Here is a 16,102-nt window from a genome sequence, read left to right on the forward strand (position 1 = left end):
TTTTCAATGGGGATCAAATTATGAAGTATAGCATTTTGCTTTGAATGGAAAACTTTCCATCCACATTTACTACATTGAACCTAAATTCAAAGAAAAGGAATAGTGATGTCAGAAAAAAACACTTGACTCTTTTTAGCCAGGAAAAAAGATCTCATAGATAAGCATTCACTGTGCTTAACGCCTTTGAAAACGAAATAAAAGACTTATTTGCTATGAAGGTCATGACTAACCCTAAGCAAGGCTCCCTGCTGGTGGAGGCTGTTGCTCCCATCGCTGGTTCTGGAGGCGGTTCTGGGTGTCCAGCGTGGCGGCTCGGAGCCAGCAGGGGCATGTGCCGAGGCTCCAGCGCCCCCCGGGTGCCGGCGGGGCCCGCAGGGAGGGCGCGGTGGGCGCGCCCGGCCCGTGCCCCTGGCGCGCCGCCCGGCGGGAGCTGCGGCCCGCAGACTGCGCTTCCCGGCGGCCCCCGCGAGCGCCTGCGCCGCCGCGGCTGCGCGAGCCAATCGTCCCCCGCCCGGCGCGGCGCTGGGGTCGCCCCGACACCGCGCGCGAGGAGCGGGGCCGCTCGGGCAGCGCCGAGAGCCCGCGGAAAAACCCCCGCTGCCCCGGCGCTCCTCCCGCAGCCGTGCGGCGTCTCCAGCCACAGGAACCGGGCTACCTGCGCCCGGCGCGGGTGAGTGGGAGGCGGGCCCGGGGCCGGCGGGGTGGGGCGAGGGACGGAGCGTGACGCGCGGTCCCGGAGGCAGCGGCGCTGTGAGGGGCTGAGGGGGGCTCGGCGGTCGCGGCCGCGGCTCGCTCGGGGGGGCGCGCTCGCTCCGCCGCGGGCAGGAGGGGGCGCTGTCGCCGCGCCGCCGTCTCCCATTGGCTGGCGGGGCGGCGCGCGCATGCCCGAGCCGTGCGCGTGGCGGCGGCCGTCGGCGCGGAAGGGAAGGGGCGGAGCCAGGGCTGTAAATGGCAGTGGTGGAGCCTGGCCCGGCCTGCCCGTGGTGAGCAGGGTTCCTCCGGCTAACTCACCCACCCACCCTTGGCAAGGACTGTGGCGTATTTATACAGTAAGTATTGCTTAGTGCTACTAACATAACAACCTGATATGCACGCCGGAAGTAATTTGCATGGTATGAACTCATGGTTATTAGATGGTTTGTTTGTGCCACCAATGCGTGTCCCCAGTTCGGGGGTCGTCGGGGTGATGTAAAATTTCAATAGCCAAACTGAATTCTGTTTTTTTATCTTATTTTAAAGAAAGCTAGCAAGTGGCGCTGGGTGGCTGGGGAGTCACTGCTCCATAAACGGCACATGCCACTTACAATTTTGACAAAGTATATATACTATTTTTAAGTCTGCAAAGCATTTTCCATTGCTCTTGTGTTAGTCCGAATCAGCGAATATCAATAAGCTGGGATCAGCAATTTCATCTTTCCAGGTGGTCCTTGGCTTCCTGTCCTTCTTGTGGTCATCTGGAGGGAGGCCTTTCACTGGTGTCTTCTTCATAATTTTAGTCTGATACAAATGCATCAAGCTTTTTATTGCACATAAACATTTAGTCACTTTGTCACAATATCCCTCAGCTGTACCGCAACTTCCTCTCTTTTATTCTAAGCATCAGTTGTTTGGCTACTTCATCTCTTTACTATACTTCTTCTATTTTCTTGTTTGATGCTTTATTTGGCTATTTGGTCAGAAAGTTCCAAAACCGTTTTTTGTAGTTATTCCAGGGAATACATCCATTTTTGATACAGCAGATACGAGAATTTGCTGATTCCATTTCCAATTGACAAGAATCATAAAAATGTTTTTTTTACAGAGGGTCTTTGATGAAGGCTTCCAAGGTCTTCTTTGCACCTGAACTTTTCAACTTTGTCTTTGGTGCAGTTATGGTGTTTGCCCTGTCTGGTCCTAAATGCTTTGTTTCATGGCTAATTTGCTTTACATTTGCTGATTTCTCATTAGCACTATGCTTGTGTATCTCTAAAGCTATCTACCTGGTGAGTTTTTTCTTCTTTTTTGCCTATTAATTGTTCAGCAACTAGTTAACCATTTACTAGCTGTTACATTGTATAGAAGATTATTTGTATCAGGTTATATGGATACAAAAAGCTATGATTCAGGTTACTTTGATATCACATTATCTAGGTAGATTGTGTTATGTTGATATCTTGTAACTCAAGCTATTTATATAAGCATTACCATCCTTAAAATATCCAGTCTAACCCTGGCCTCTGCTAGTGTGAAGCCCTTCCTCCTGGTCCTGTCTCTCCAGGCCCTTGTTCAAATTCCCTGGCTAGGTCTTTTGTAGGCTACCTTCAGGTTCTGGAAGGCCACAGTTTGGTCATCTTGAGGCCTTCTTTTCTCCAGACTGACCAATCCCAATGACAGAATCACAATGTTGGAAGAGACCTTCAAGATCAGAGAGTCTTAACACATGACCTAACATGTCAACTGAACCATGGCACCCAGTGCCACATCCAGTCCTTTTTTAAACACATCCAGGGGCAGTGATTCCACCACCTCCCTGGGCAGACCATTCTAGTATTTTATCACCTTTTCCGTAAGAAACTTTTCCTAATATCCAACCTATATTTCTCTTGGTGCAGCTTAAGGCTGTGTCCTCTGGGTCTGTCAGTGCTGCCTGGAGAGAGCCCAGCCCCAGCTGAGCACAGGCACCTTTCAGGGAGTTGTAGAGTGATGAGGTCACCCCTGAGTCTCCTTTTCTCCAGGCTGAGCACCCCCAGCTCCCTCAGTGGCTCCTCACAGGGTTTGTGTTCCCAGCCCCTCTCCAGCCTCGTTGCCTCCTCTGGACGCACTCGAGCGTCCCAAGGTCCTTCCCAAGCTGAGGGGCCAGAACTGGACACAGCACTCCAGGTGTGCCCTCAGCAGTGCCCAGTGCAGGGGCAGAATGACCTCCCTGCTCCTGCTGGCCACACCATTGCTGATCCAGGCAGGAGCCATTGGCCTTCTGAGCCCCCAGGGCACGCTGCTGGCTCATGGTCAGTCGCTGGTGACCAGCACCGCCAGGTCCCTTTCTGCCTGGGCACTGTCCAGCCACACCATCCCCAGCCCAGAGCATTGCAGGGAGTGATTGTGGCCAAAATGCAGGGCTGGGCACTTGGATTTATTAAACTGCATCCTATTGGACTCTGCCCATCCCTCCAACCGTTCCAGTCTCTCTGCAGAGCCCTCCTCTACCTTCCAACAGATCGACACAGGCTCCCAGCTTGGTGTCACCTGCAGATTTACTAATGAAAGACTCAATCCCCTCATCCATGTCGTCAATAAAAACATTGATGAGAGCTGGTCCCAGCACAGAGCCCTGAGGGACACCACTGGTGCCTGGCTGCCAGCTGGATGCAGCACTGCTCACCAGCACTCTCTGGGCCCATCCAGCCAGGTCTGAGCCCAGCACAGAGTGCTCCTGTCCCAGCCATGGGCTGCAGCTTTTCCAGGAGTGTGCTGTGGGACACAGTGTCAAAGGCCTTGCTGGAGTCAGGGTACACAACATCCACAGCCTTTCCTGCGTCCACCAGGAGGGTCACCCTTGTCATGAAAAGAGACCAGGTTGGTCAAATATGACCTATCCTCCTAAAGCCATGCTGGCTGGGTCTGATACCCTGGCCATGCTGTAAGTGCTGTGTGATGCTGCTCAATATGATGCTCAAACTGTTCCATTGTCTCACGGGGTACTGAGATCAGACTAACTGGCCTATAATGACCAGAATCTTCCTTCCCATTCTGTTTGTAAATGGGTGTCACATTGGCCAGCTTCCAGTTGTCTGGAGCCTCACCAGTGAGCCAGGACTGCTGGTAAAGGATAGAGAGCAGCTTTGCAAACTCGTCTGCCAGCTCCCTCATCACGCTGGGGTGGATCCCATCTGGGCCCATAGATTTATGAACATCCAAGTGGCTCAGCAGTCCTCTGATGGTCTCCCCCTGGATCATTCTGCTCCCTGACTCCACCTACCAACCCAGGAGCACAGTTGTCCTGAGGATGAGCCATCTTCCCACTAAAAACTGAGGCAAAGAAGGCGTTGAGCACCTCCACCTTTTCCTTATCTGCAGTTACTAAGTTCCCTTTGGCATCCAGTAGGGAACAAAGATTGGTCTTACCCTTTATTTTGCTATAAATATTTATGCAAAAATATATTCTTTCAGCCTTTCCTCATAGGTGAGTTGTTCCATCTGTCTAATCATCTTAGTGGTGAGTTGGTGAATAAGGACTTTACACTTAGAATTGTAAAGCAGGTATGTTATTACCAGTTGGGACACGTGGGGCATGTTTCCTCCATACATGTGTACCTGGTGAGACAGGTTTCAGGTTTAAATACACATTGATCTCCCAAGCCCACACCTCCCTGCCCATTCTGCCTCCTTACACTTCATATTATAGTTTTCTGTGGTGCCTTGCCCCCTGGAGGTCTTGGGCAAGGGTCTTCTTGATGAAGTAGGATCTTCTTTCTCAGTGTTTGTTGCTTGACTTCTTCTGCACAAATACAGGAGGTTTGACTTTCTCCCAGGTCACTTTGTCTTGGCCAAAGCCAGGAGCCTGGTCTTGGCTGATTTGGGTTCTGCTTTATGGGTTTCAGTAATACCTGAGTCTTGCTTTACTGGGTTTTCTTATTTTTATGGTCTTTACATAGCAACTATGTTCTTTTGTGTTCTGTTACAAGTTGTTTCTATGTAACAAGTTGCATTCCTGTTACAAGCCTTGTTCTGTACTTTTTGCAAACTTGCTAACTAATCTATATATATTTCTGTTTTCCTCCACCCACCTAAGTACATTATATGCTTCTAAAATTCTGAGTTTTCATAAACATACAAGTTTCCCCTATCAGTGTCCCTGTGTGCAACAACACAGCCACCAGCAAAGAACAGCTGCAGCTGACAACAAAGAATTGCTGCAGAAGCCTGTTAGCCTGGTGTTAAAGAGAGGTTGGCATATAATTGTACACTTACATGGACATATACCCTCATTAGCCTCTCTTGGCTTCACAACAATGTTTTCAATCACAAAATATTTTGGGTAGCCAGTTTTTTGTTTGCATGTTTGCAGTCTTCTTCTACCCAAGGTTTGATATGTGAAGAGCTTGAGAGAAACATCTGCATGGTGACTATTTCATGAGTGCAGCTGCCCCTGCAAGCTAATCTTTTAGCTGAGTTGTCACTGTACAAGTCTTTCAGTCAGTATCTCACAATGTGGAACAACTTTTAGACTCCTTTTGTAAATATATCTCATATTCTTTTCTGCTTGTTTAACTTAAACTTCACATTTAAGATAACAAAATCCAGTAAAGCATTTTAAAGGAAACAGTAACTAAACTAAAAAAATAGACTTGAAATTCTGTTATGTAAATTAGATGGCATAAAAGTTTGTCTCCTAAGCAACCTAGTATAGGGGGGCCCTAGGGACAACTGAGGTACCACAGTTTTTCCTTATCCATCAGGACATGAAACCTTTTCATAGACGTTTGATTGAAGCTTGTGTTCCTCTGAAAAGAATGTATATTTGTAATTTTCTGACACATTCCCAAACTCTGGCTTGTTGAGTTGACTTTTATTTCTGTACTATTCTTTCTGGGTGAAGAGACCCTCGTAATAGGATTGACCAATGTTCTTCCTGTAATGCAAGGAAGAGCACATGTAATTAGTTGCATGGAAATCAGTGTTCTGGTTCATTTGGTTCAATGTAATAATAAGAACAAGGGAGAGAGCTGCAGAAGGAATGAAGTTGTGGTAAATAGGTATGATTCATGCTGATGAAATTGAAACAGTAATTAATATGGATTCAGTAATTAATATTTGGAAATAATAAAAGAGTTAAAAAGTGTAATGCCAAGAAAGAAAGGGAGAGGAGAGGTTCCATCCCCCCTTTTCCTGCAGATGTTCAAGGTAGAAAAAAGCAAGAGATAACAGTTACTAAAAATTAACAGAAAGAAAGGAAAATCTGGCTGGGTCCCAGGAAAATGCTAGTTATAAGAGATTTATTGCTTTGATGCTTAAATGTAGTATTATGTTAGTTTTGGCTTACATTGTACTAGCTTGGTGCACATGTGTAACCCAAGGGTGAGTTGAAGGACATAGAGGAAGAGGAGAGCCTTCATCAGAGATGACCCCCAAAAAGGTGGTGGGACCACCAAACCGAGTGGTGGAGCCCGCGTGGTAAAGGTGGCGATGAGGGCAGAGGTAGGAGTGTGATGAATCAAAACTGGGAGGAGATGGCATTGACACAGGGCATATAAGGGGTAATTTTAGCTTGACAAGCTCATACATGAGTGGCAGGGGTCCAAGGACCCTGCACTCTGTACCCCCGTGGTTATTTTGGTTTGCTTACGTGCTATTATTGGAACAAAATTACCCCTTATTTTAACCAGATTATATTGTCAATATTTCAAGTGTATCCGATTTTATATATTTTCTAAGCTGTTCAATTAAAACTGCTGCTACCTCTAATATTGTTTGGTTTTTTTGCTGATGGGATAATTGGGCAAATACAACAAAGTGACCAAAGTGACCAAATTACTGCTGAGGAGTGGTGGGATGGTTGGTTTCCCAGTCAGTGCCCTGGTGTGTGCTGTGGCAGGCAGCAGTACTCCAATGAGGTGACACAGGGTGCTTGACTGCATGAAGCCACCATGCAAAGGTGCTCACATCTGAAAACTGACCAGATGATTTTTTTTTTCCCCAAGGTGATGGAATGTGAATGGATGTTTAGTGTTGGATTAGCTCTTTGTGAGAAAAAATTAAAAAGTTTTGTTTGTCTTTAAATCTGAGTCTTTAGTTTGCTGTACGTGACCGTTGCAGTATAGAAATACAAAGTAATGGCTTGCACTGGTGAGGACAGCAATTTCTCTCTCTGAAAAATGTTTTCAGTAGAGTTTAGATTAAATTAATTCACTTCTCAAATATTCTGTGTGTTGATGGATACATAGAACTAAAGTAATTCTTAGGCTGATCATCATGTTGACTAAGTAAATAAAATTATACTGGGAAAGACAGGAATTATCATATCACAGGTGTGCTGTGATTAATATTTCATTTTGTTTACATGATTCCCCTGTAATGTATGAATGCCTAGGTGCTGCACTAGGACACTTCAAATAACAGCTGCTGGAATTGTGTTTTACTCTTTTAATTGTTCTTAATAGTATCAGAGGTCATGTAGGCTGACTAAAAAGTCACGGTGCTCACTACCATAAAATTACCTAGAAAAAAATGGAATTAGTTATCCTTGGTTTTGGGAAGGTCTCAGCTGTGTGATGAACTCTCCCGCCCTCCTTATCCTCCTCTACCAAAATGCTGCTGGTTTCTTGTGACTCGATGCTGGATCAGTGCTGTTGGATGTGCTGGAACTGCACAATGCTCATTCTGTAAGAAGAACTGGAACACAGCCAGCCTGGCTGTGCCAACTTCTACCAGTTCATTGAGTGCTCAGTATGACTTTGAGGTCACCAAAAAGACCCCCAGGACAGGAAAATGCATGCATAAAGGATAGAAAAAATATGTTAATGATTTGGGGGAAAATGTTACCATATATGTATTTATTCTGGGAAAATTAACGAGTATGTCTATAAAGTAGAGCATGTAAACAGGAAATTTCCTGTCCTTAGCGTGCTCGGTATTTCAGAGGCAACAACCCCGCACCTGCCCTGCCCGCCGGGAGCCAGCAGCGCCCCTGCTGGCCGTGCCTGGAACTGCACCAAAGGAGGGGGCGCCCTTCTCTCTGCTGCCCAGACAAGGCTGGGCTGGGTTTGTGCTTTCTGCTTCTTGCTGCTGCTGTGTTTGCTTGTCTGCCTTGTTATACACATATATACTAGTAAGGAACTGATACTGCTTTTCCCATATCTTTGCCTGAAAGCTCCTTAATTTCAGAGTTATAATAATTTGGATGGAAGGAGGGTCATGCTCTCCATGCCAAGGGAGGTTCCCACCTTCCTTGGCAGACACATGTCTTTCAAACTGAGACACATATACATAAACAAATATATATGTATAATTTTAAATTTAGATATATATAAGTATATATACTGATCTGGAACAAACTCCAGTACCTTTCCAAACTCCCTATAAATAAATATCACCATGCCAAGCAAAATAGCTGTTCTAATCTGTGCCTCTCTACTGTAAAAACTATGTAGGGACAATACTGGAAGTATCTCCAGATAAGAAAATAAACCTAGGGGCCAGAAAGGTATTAAAAACTCAAAAAAAATCTGAGGACCAGAGATACATGAAGGCTTCCACCCAGAGAGACATTATCAATTCAAGCAGTATGGCTACTGACTGCTTTATTCCAATTCAGAATAAGTACAACCAAAATGCAAGCAATACAAGGTTTTTCCACTTTCTCAAGCCACACGTTGGGCGCCAAAAAATGTATTTGTCCTGGTTTAGGGCAAATTTGGGAGGAAGCTCCAAAAAGGTCCCTCCAGAAAGCAGACTCAAACCCCTCCCACTAGTGGTTCAGGTAAAGATTTCCTTGGGGAAAAGTGGAAAAAATAGTTTGTTTAACAAGCAAAGTATTCACAAGCATAAAAAATGAATAATATTAAACATAAAAAATAAATAATATTAAATTAAATATTAAAATGAATAATATTAAACATTTAATTTTAAATATAAAACCTCTGACTGTTCTGAAGGGATGGCAAATTCAGAAAGTCATGAGGGGTAGCTCAGCTCCCTCAGTCTCTTATGCACTGGAAAATGCCACGTCCTGGCCCTGGTGGGCCACAGGTGTGAGCTCCCAGTGTTCTCCTGGGTTTTCAGTGCAGAGCAGGTTTGATCAGTTCCAGGATAAAGAAAAGCCACTATTGGCAGTGAAGAGAGAGTTGGGGACTCAGTGTGATGGGCAAAGAATCCAAGTTTATTGTGGGATACAAATGCTCATAAAGTACTTTAGAAAAATGTGCTCTTAGAAGCTGCTGAAACTTCATTCTCGCATATCAGTCTTGTATCAACAATTTTGCCAACAGAAGCATAAACAAATCTTGATTATTACTTATGTTTTAAATAAGTTGAAAATCTCCTGAATGACCTACAGAAAGAAGGGGTGCTGAAATTTAGTAATTAATTTTAGCACCTTTCTTGAGACTACTCAGTTTTGAGTTAATCCTACAACTGAAAAATATGCAAATAAGAAAGTCACATTTTGGTTATTGTTACTGTAGTCTTCAAGGTTGTGATTTTGGGGCAGGGTGGTGTTTGTTTTGAGCTAGGCTATCATAGTTATAAGGAAAGGTTGTTCTCATACCTGTGTCATAATTATACCTTGCCATTTGTTTGTTAATGCCAGTGTTTGTTGCTGTGTTTATTTAGACATGCTAAGAAAGAAAAATCAATGTAAATTCAGCTAATCAATTAAAATGCATTTTTTTGGGCACAGATAGTTTTTGGCCAGATCATGATACAACATTTTATCTTATGTTTAGCTCCAGCTTTGGATGAAACAGCAGGAAGCATGAAAAGAAGAGCATGCGCTTTCTCCTGTTAATTTACCTATTTGTCTGGTTGCTTGTGTGCAGTGGGCTGTGTTCTATGGGATTTTGAATTTATTTTTTTCTTTGCTTGCATAAGAGAGGTTTTATTTTTTTTTCACTGTTGTATGTATCTGAAAAGGGTTTTTCCTTTCTTTTTACAGGAGGAAAATGGCTCAAATTCTTGGACCAACAACATCCATCCATGATGAGGAATCCTTGGAAAGCAGAATGGTGGTTACATTCCTCATGTCAGGACTTGAGTCAATGGTTAGTAAAGTTTTGGCATGATAAATGTGTCTTGTATTTCCAGGATTACATCAGCAGATTGCTTCCCACTGGGCAGCAGGGAAGGTGGATTGTTGTATTTGTAATGTGTGTTGTCCAGCCAGCTGTAATTGTATCTTTGCTTGTGATAAATCATGCTATCAGTGATCTTGTTCTTGTTTAAAAATTATTTTGTGAAATAAATGGGAAATATTTGTTGATTGCTTTGGTACAGTGTTGTTGAGAGGCACGAGTATGTTCTGGTCTTTGTCATATGTAGTGTAGAGTGAATAAATGGTTTTGAGGCTCATGCCTTGTCTTCAGCTGCTGTAGAAACTCAACAAAACTTGTTCAGAAAACACTTCTTGTTGGCATATCATCTCTTTTTTAGAAGCTATTAAATTGTGTGGTGGGGTTTATGGTTGGCTAGGGCTGTGAGTAGAAATGCCTGTCCCATTTCCTTGAAATTGAAGCACTGTCCAAGATTTGTTTATTTAAAATTGGGATTTTTAAATGATAAGTGAGAGTTTTCTTTTTAGCAGTGAAGCTTCAAGAGGAATGATTATAAGACAATATATTGCAAGTCTTTTATCCCATTCCCTCTTAAAGTCTTTGTGTTACTTTCTCCTTCCATGCTGAGCTGTTAGTGTTTTTATAGGTTGTAACAAACTCTGATTTAGTTCCTAGGAGAGACTGACCCTCTGTGATTACTACTTGGTCATCTCACCAGTTTTCTTGGGATCCTTGTTCTCCCCATAGGCTTCCTGCCTTAATTCTTGCCAGAGATTTCTCCTGGCAGAACACATGTAGGTGTTTGCAGGGATGGTGCAATCCTTCCATTCAGGGGGCACTGGGCCCAGCAGACAGCACAGGGCAGACTACAGGGAGCCATCCTGCTTGCAGCCACACCTCTCTGAGCAGAGGATGGTGTGTGACAAGGGTGCTGGGAATACACAAAACTTCTGCATGCTTTGTTGAAAGTTGGAGTAAGACACTCAGTATGATTAACATGGAAGTGGGAATTTAACGTGGATTAATGTTATCAATGTTTTTAATTAAAAACAATGCAATCTCTGAGTCTATACAAGGTCTTCATTTGCTAATGAATCTACAATGCTTTTAAGATTTGTGATAAAAAGCATTCCAGATGTGTAAATTGTGCTTTGCTACTGGCTGATGTTATGTTGCTCACAGTACCTTCTGAAGGGTGGATGCTGGCAGCAGTATAATAACTGTTTTACATGATATCACATACATTTTTATAAACTGTATCTTCACTATGGTAATAAAAGCTTTTTATTTTTTCTTTTTATAGTGTAAAGAACTTTCCAAATCCAAGGCAGAAATTGCCTGTATTGGTGTATTTGCAAGAAATGTTTTTGTTGTTGGAACTGAGAGAGGAAAAGCCTTTGTCAACTCTAGGGAAGATTTTAAGACGGATTTTATGGAATACTGTAAGTTTCAATGTTTTATTTTTGTATGTCACAATCTGCATAATGTGTATTGCATAATATTAATAATTTTGGGAGCAAAATTCTGTCTGTCATGGCTGCATGCTACAATTATATTGGCTAATGCAAATCAAGCTGTAAAATGAGCAGTAACAGTGGTCTTGTTTGTAGTGTTATTTCTACAATGGCTGGAAGTGTTCATGTTTTCTTAGATAATATGAAAACTAGTACAATAAGCAGTATTAGACAGTCTGCCCTTATAATACATCTGCATTTCCTAGTGTGTGTGTTAATTTTGCTTTGTATCCTCTCCTCCAAACTTTTTTTCCACTCAGGAAGACTGAGGAGGGCAGTGAACAGATAGAGAAGTACTTATGTCAGCTCAGGTGGTCCTGGTTCTTGAGATCACCTCATGCTTTACTAAAGCAGATGCACAGTTTTGACAAGATAGTGTTTTTTCATGTAGCTATTTTATATCATTTTGATTTAATAGACAGAAGTACCCATCTGTGCCATAATGACTTAAAATTACATCTGCATTATTTTTGTACTGTTTAAAGTACCTCTAGGGTGTGGTTTTTGTTTAATTTAATTTTTACTGTAAAACAGTGGAACTTTTGTGTTCAAAAAACTCGATTCATTGATTCATTCACAGAGGACAGTGTTTTTAGGGATAGGTTTCAAAGATTCAGTGATGATTTAGGGGAGCATTGATGCACTCATTTAGGAAACTGTTGGTGATGGATACTGCCTAATGAATAACAAAATTATTTGCCTAGAGAAAGAGATAAGATGGAGGTTAGGGGTATGGTATGATAAAAGAATCAGTCTGAGGAGGAGTTTAAGAAACTGTCAAGTTGTTGTTGTCAAGTTAAATGGAAAGCAACTCCATTTGGTGTGTAACAGAAAGACTTACTCCCAAAAATACTTTTGCTTCTACATGAAATTATCTTGGAGGCTCTGTCTCAAGGTCCGTTGTTTGTGGTAGGTGTCTTAGTTTGAAAAAGCCAGGTGTCTGTTAAGGAAGGCAAGAGCTTCCCTTAAAATGGAAAATGTAAACCCCCTCCCTCTGAATTATTGTAATTTTGAATTATGGGGCTCTCAGGCAAAGATATGGGAGTAGGAATAACAGTTCTTTACTAGGAAAATTAAAAATACAAATGCAATAGTAAAAAAAAAACCCCAAATCACTGCCAGAGTGAGAGCAGGAGCTCATCCCCTGTGTGTCAGGGTGGTGGCACAGCCCCATCCCATGGGGGCTCAGCCCTCCTGCAGTGCCAGCTGTGGCTCTGCTGGAGCAGGGATCCTGCACAAGGGGGGAGTTTTCCTCTGCAGCTCCAGGGCTGCTGCAGATGGGCCTGGGCTCCCTCTGGCCATGCAGGGCAGCAGAAGCTGCTCCTCTGGCAATGCCCTGGGCAAAGGCTGCTGGGCTGTGCCAGGCTCACATTGGATCCAGGTAGGAATGCTTGGCTCCTGCCCTGGGCAATGCAGCATCTCCCCATGGGATGCTGGAATTGGATCAGCCCTGCAGGGACACTCAGTGGCCATGGACAGCAGAGATCTCCTGCAGGGAGGATTGGCTGGGGGAGAGATCAAGAAAACTGCCCCAAGAACAGCAGAGAACTGCCCCAGCTCTGACACATGGGGACAGAACACACACCCCCACCAGACCCCTAAGACAGTAGGGGTCTGGATTTTTAATTTTTTTGGTCCTACTGGCATGGACAGTGACTTTCTGTGCACATATTTACTCCAAGGAAAGTCAGTGTTGGGTTGTAACAGATCACTGATACCAAAATGTAGAATTGTTACCTGATTGAGGAATCAAGAATAAGATGAATCAATTTCTTTTTATTTTTCTTTTTTTTTTTTCATTTTTTTACAGGGACAATCTTCGTATACTGTTGTTTGTGAAAACTGCTATCTGAGTACTGGGGAGGGAGTTCAGTTTTTCACTTGTTTGCTTTTTTGTCTTGTTTTTGTTACTTAAAGGACTTCCCTGACATCCTAGTACTATGTTTTATTGCCAGTCCAGTGGTATCATGGGCCCTGATATGCCAGGAACTTTGTGTACTGGACACATCTTTTAGAAGGGAATCTGAAATTATGGGGATTTGCTGTTTGATCTCCTGGCTAGATCTCTGTTTCAGATTTTGTACTGTGGGAAGCACTGGCTTCTCATCCATGCTTGTATTTGGCTGTATGAGATGTTGTTTCTGTAGATGCATGCCTGTGTTTAAATCCTACATCAGTTTTGATAATCCTCACCTTTTGCTGTATTCCAGTTACAAGATACTTGTTCTTGGGCTGTGTTTTTGTGCTGTCAGGCTGATAGGATTAAAGAATATTAACTTTGAAAACAGTATTTCCATTATGATTCTTGCAGAACATTATGGTGTAGATCTGAACAAGGTCAACTATTGTCAGTCATTGCTTTCATGGTTTCACTAAGTGCACATCTCCCATGCTTTCAGGGGAGTTTTGATGCTGGAAGCAGTTTTCTTTTGTCCCTGAGAATGATGTTGATAATTCTAGAAAACATTCCTTCAGAACAACAATTTTTAGAAGTAATAGCAGTACATATTCCTGGTGATGCTGATTCAATCACTGCCTTTGGCAGCTTTGAAGTCTTGATAAAGTTTGTAGTGTAATATCTTTTGCTCTAAATGCAACAGTTCCTTGTTGCATTGTTTCTTCAGTTGAGTATGAAAGTGAGCAATAGGCAGTGGTAGTTGAGATTTTAATAGGTGTTTTGTAAGAATCCAGAAGGACACAGCTCTTTGTATATTTAACAAGTGAGACTTGAGTCCTTCTTGTTACTTTAGGACTGATAAAGGCTTCTAAGAGATTCTTATCTTGCTGTTAGAATTAAACCTTTAAAAATTCATCTGTGATGTCAGTCCCTGGAGCACGTGGTGTTGACAATATTGAGAATTACCTCCTCATACCTTATGAGTATCTTCATATTTCTTTAAATATGGAAACAGAATTCTAGTTACTAAGCACACCTCTGGTTATATCTGACTCTGTGCAAGCCAGCACATATCTTCAGTCTTTATTTCTACATTTTTCACAGTTCCTTTGTGTAATTTGAGTAGTGTATGAAGCATTTTCAGAATTTGCAGGGCTCAGGCTTCAAACCCGCTGCTTTTTTAAAATTAATGAGTATAATTTAGTGGGCTAAACTGATGAAATATATTTATGAGGTTTATGAAGGAAGTAGCATGTACACTTTTTAGTGTTATAGAACTGATAAAAATAACTGATAAACTGATAATATTTTTATCAGTTATAGAACTGATAAAAATAATGAAAGCAGCACTGGAGTTTGGTTTCCTGTGGTTTTCATTCATGATGACTTTGACCCACATGGGTTCCCTAAGGCCTTCCTGCAGGGTAAGGAGGAGCCCTGCCCATAGCTCATTTACCTTGTTACCTTAAGAAAACATATTAGGAATTAATAATAACAATGCTTTTTAAATTTTTAGTACAGTTGTGTAGTAAGTGTTGACAAAACCAGTCAACAGGCGTTAATTATTTAAAAGTGAGTCAGATAATGTATTCTTCTGAACTCTGCTTAATGAAGAATGAATGAATGAACTCTGCTTAATTCTTCTGAACTCTGCTTAATAACCCTGTGAGCCCTATGTCATGGTGAAATAAACTGTTTCAGTCAGTGTAGAACTGCATGTTCTTGTGTCCAGAACATGTGTCTTGGGTAAGCTGCAGTGTCAGATGTTCTAGGCCTGTGTAAATTTGTATTGTACACAGAAATAGCATGTTCTTTGAGCACCTGCTCATACTGAGCTTATGGACAAATGTAGATACTTCTGCACTGTAAGCAATCAGGATCGTGTACATCTTGCTCTAACAGCACCTCTTTGTTTTAGTTGCTGTCCCTTGCTAAAGTGTATTGTGTGGTCCTCAGTTCCTCTTGCATGGCCTTGGCAAGATAAAGAGCCTGGATTGGCATCTCTGGAGTGCTCTGGAGTTGTGGGTTATCAGCTATTCTGAACAGGGGACTTACTCCTGGGGATCTGGAGAATGCTGTTCTCTTCAGTGCTCATCTTTGTCATCGTGGCAGTTTCCCTTGGGCTCTGTGGAGTTCATTCTCATTTGAATGTGAGCTGGAGATAGTTGATAAGGCATCCAAAGAAACCCCAAAACTCAGAGGAAGCCTTATTTTCCCCAGGTCGTATTTGCCTGTCAAAAGGGAACTTTCAGAAGAGCTTCCTGACTCAGAAGCACCTTTTCAGGCACCTGTTCTGGACTTTGAAAGATATTTACCCAGCACCATGTGTTCCATCCCATCTGCCAAGGAGACAATTCTTCTCCAAAATCCCAGTTGCCTCTGCCAGCATTTCCACTGCTACTGGCTGCTGCACCATTAATGTGTAGGTTGCAGAGAAGCTTAGTCCTGCTGGTTCTGCAACTTCTGGCAGCTCTCCCAGTCATGCTGCTTGTTTCTTTGGTGGTGCCAGGGCTTGGAGCTCATTTGCCTGACATGGGGCCATCTTGCACCTGTAGGTGGTTCATCTTGGATAGGTCCTTTCTTTTTGGAGCCTTTTTCTTCTGATGGCCTTGGGTTTCCACACTGATCTTAACAGTGCAGCTGCTATGGGCCCGAGTTTGACTTCAAGTCCTGCTGGAGACTTTGGGCCAGGGTCTTCCACTCTTCTTACCTGTATCTTCATGTCCACCCAGCCACAGGTTGGGAGAACTTCTTGTAGTTTCAGAAATGCTCAGAATCTGAGTGTTCTTTATGTAAGAACACATCCAAGAATGACTGGAATGCAGTTCTCCACAGACTTTGTGGGAAAGATTGGTCAGCTTTGGCTCCTCAGTATGTTTTTTTGGTATGTGAATACCTATTTGCTCTTGGATGTATTCCATCATCTGCAGACAAGTAAAATCATTCTT

General features: G+C 43.0%; 1 protein-coding gene across 6 annotated transcripts in view; it reads left to right on the forward strand.

Moving 5' to 3' along the window:
* The first annotated feature begins 473 nt into the window (after nt 1-473).
* The window catches only part of GTF2I (general transcription factor IIi), a 72,893-nt gene continuing 57,264 nt past the window's right edge, over nt 474-16,102 (forward strand). For 4 of the 6 annotated variants that reach the window (XM_077188557.1, XM_054646931.2, XM_077188560.1 and 1 more), the window contains exons 1-3: nt 475-670; nt 9,629-9,734; nt 11,047-11,185. In XM_077188557.1, coding sequence (XP_077044672.1) covers nt 9,636-9,734; nt 11,047-11,185 — 238 coding nt within the window. In that variant the 5' untranslated portion in view covers nt 475-670; nt 9,629-9,635. Of the gene's footprint in view, nt 671-906; nt 1,050-9,628; nt 9,735-11,046; nt 11,186-16,102 lie in introns of those variants that run through there. The other 2 variants (XM_077188562.1, XM_077188561.1) reach the window with 2 other exon arrangements.

This window comes from Agelaius phoeniceus, chromosome 20 (assembly GCF_051311805.1).
Source record: "Agelaius phoeniceus isolate bAgePho1 chromosome 20, bAgePho1.hap1, whole genome shotgun sequence".
Classification (NCBI taxonomy): Eukaryota; Metazoa; Chordata; class Aves; order Passeriformes; family Icteridae; genus Agelaius; species Agelaius phoeniceus.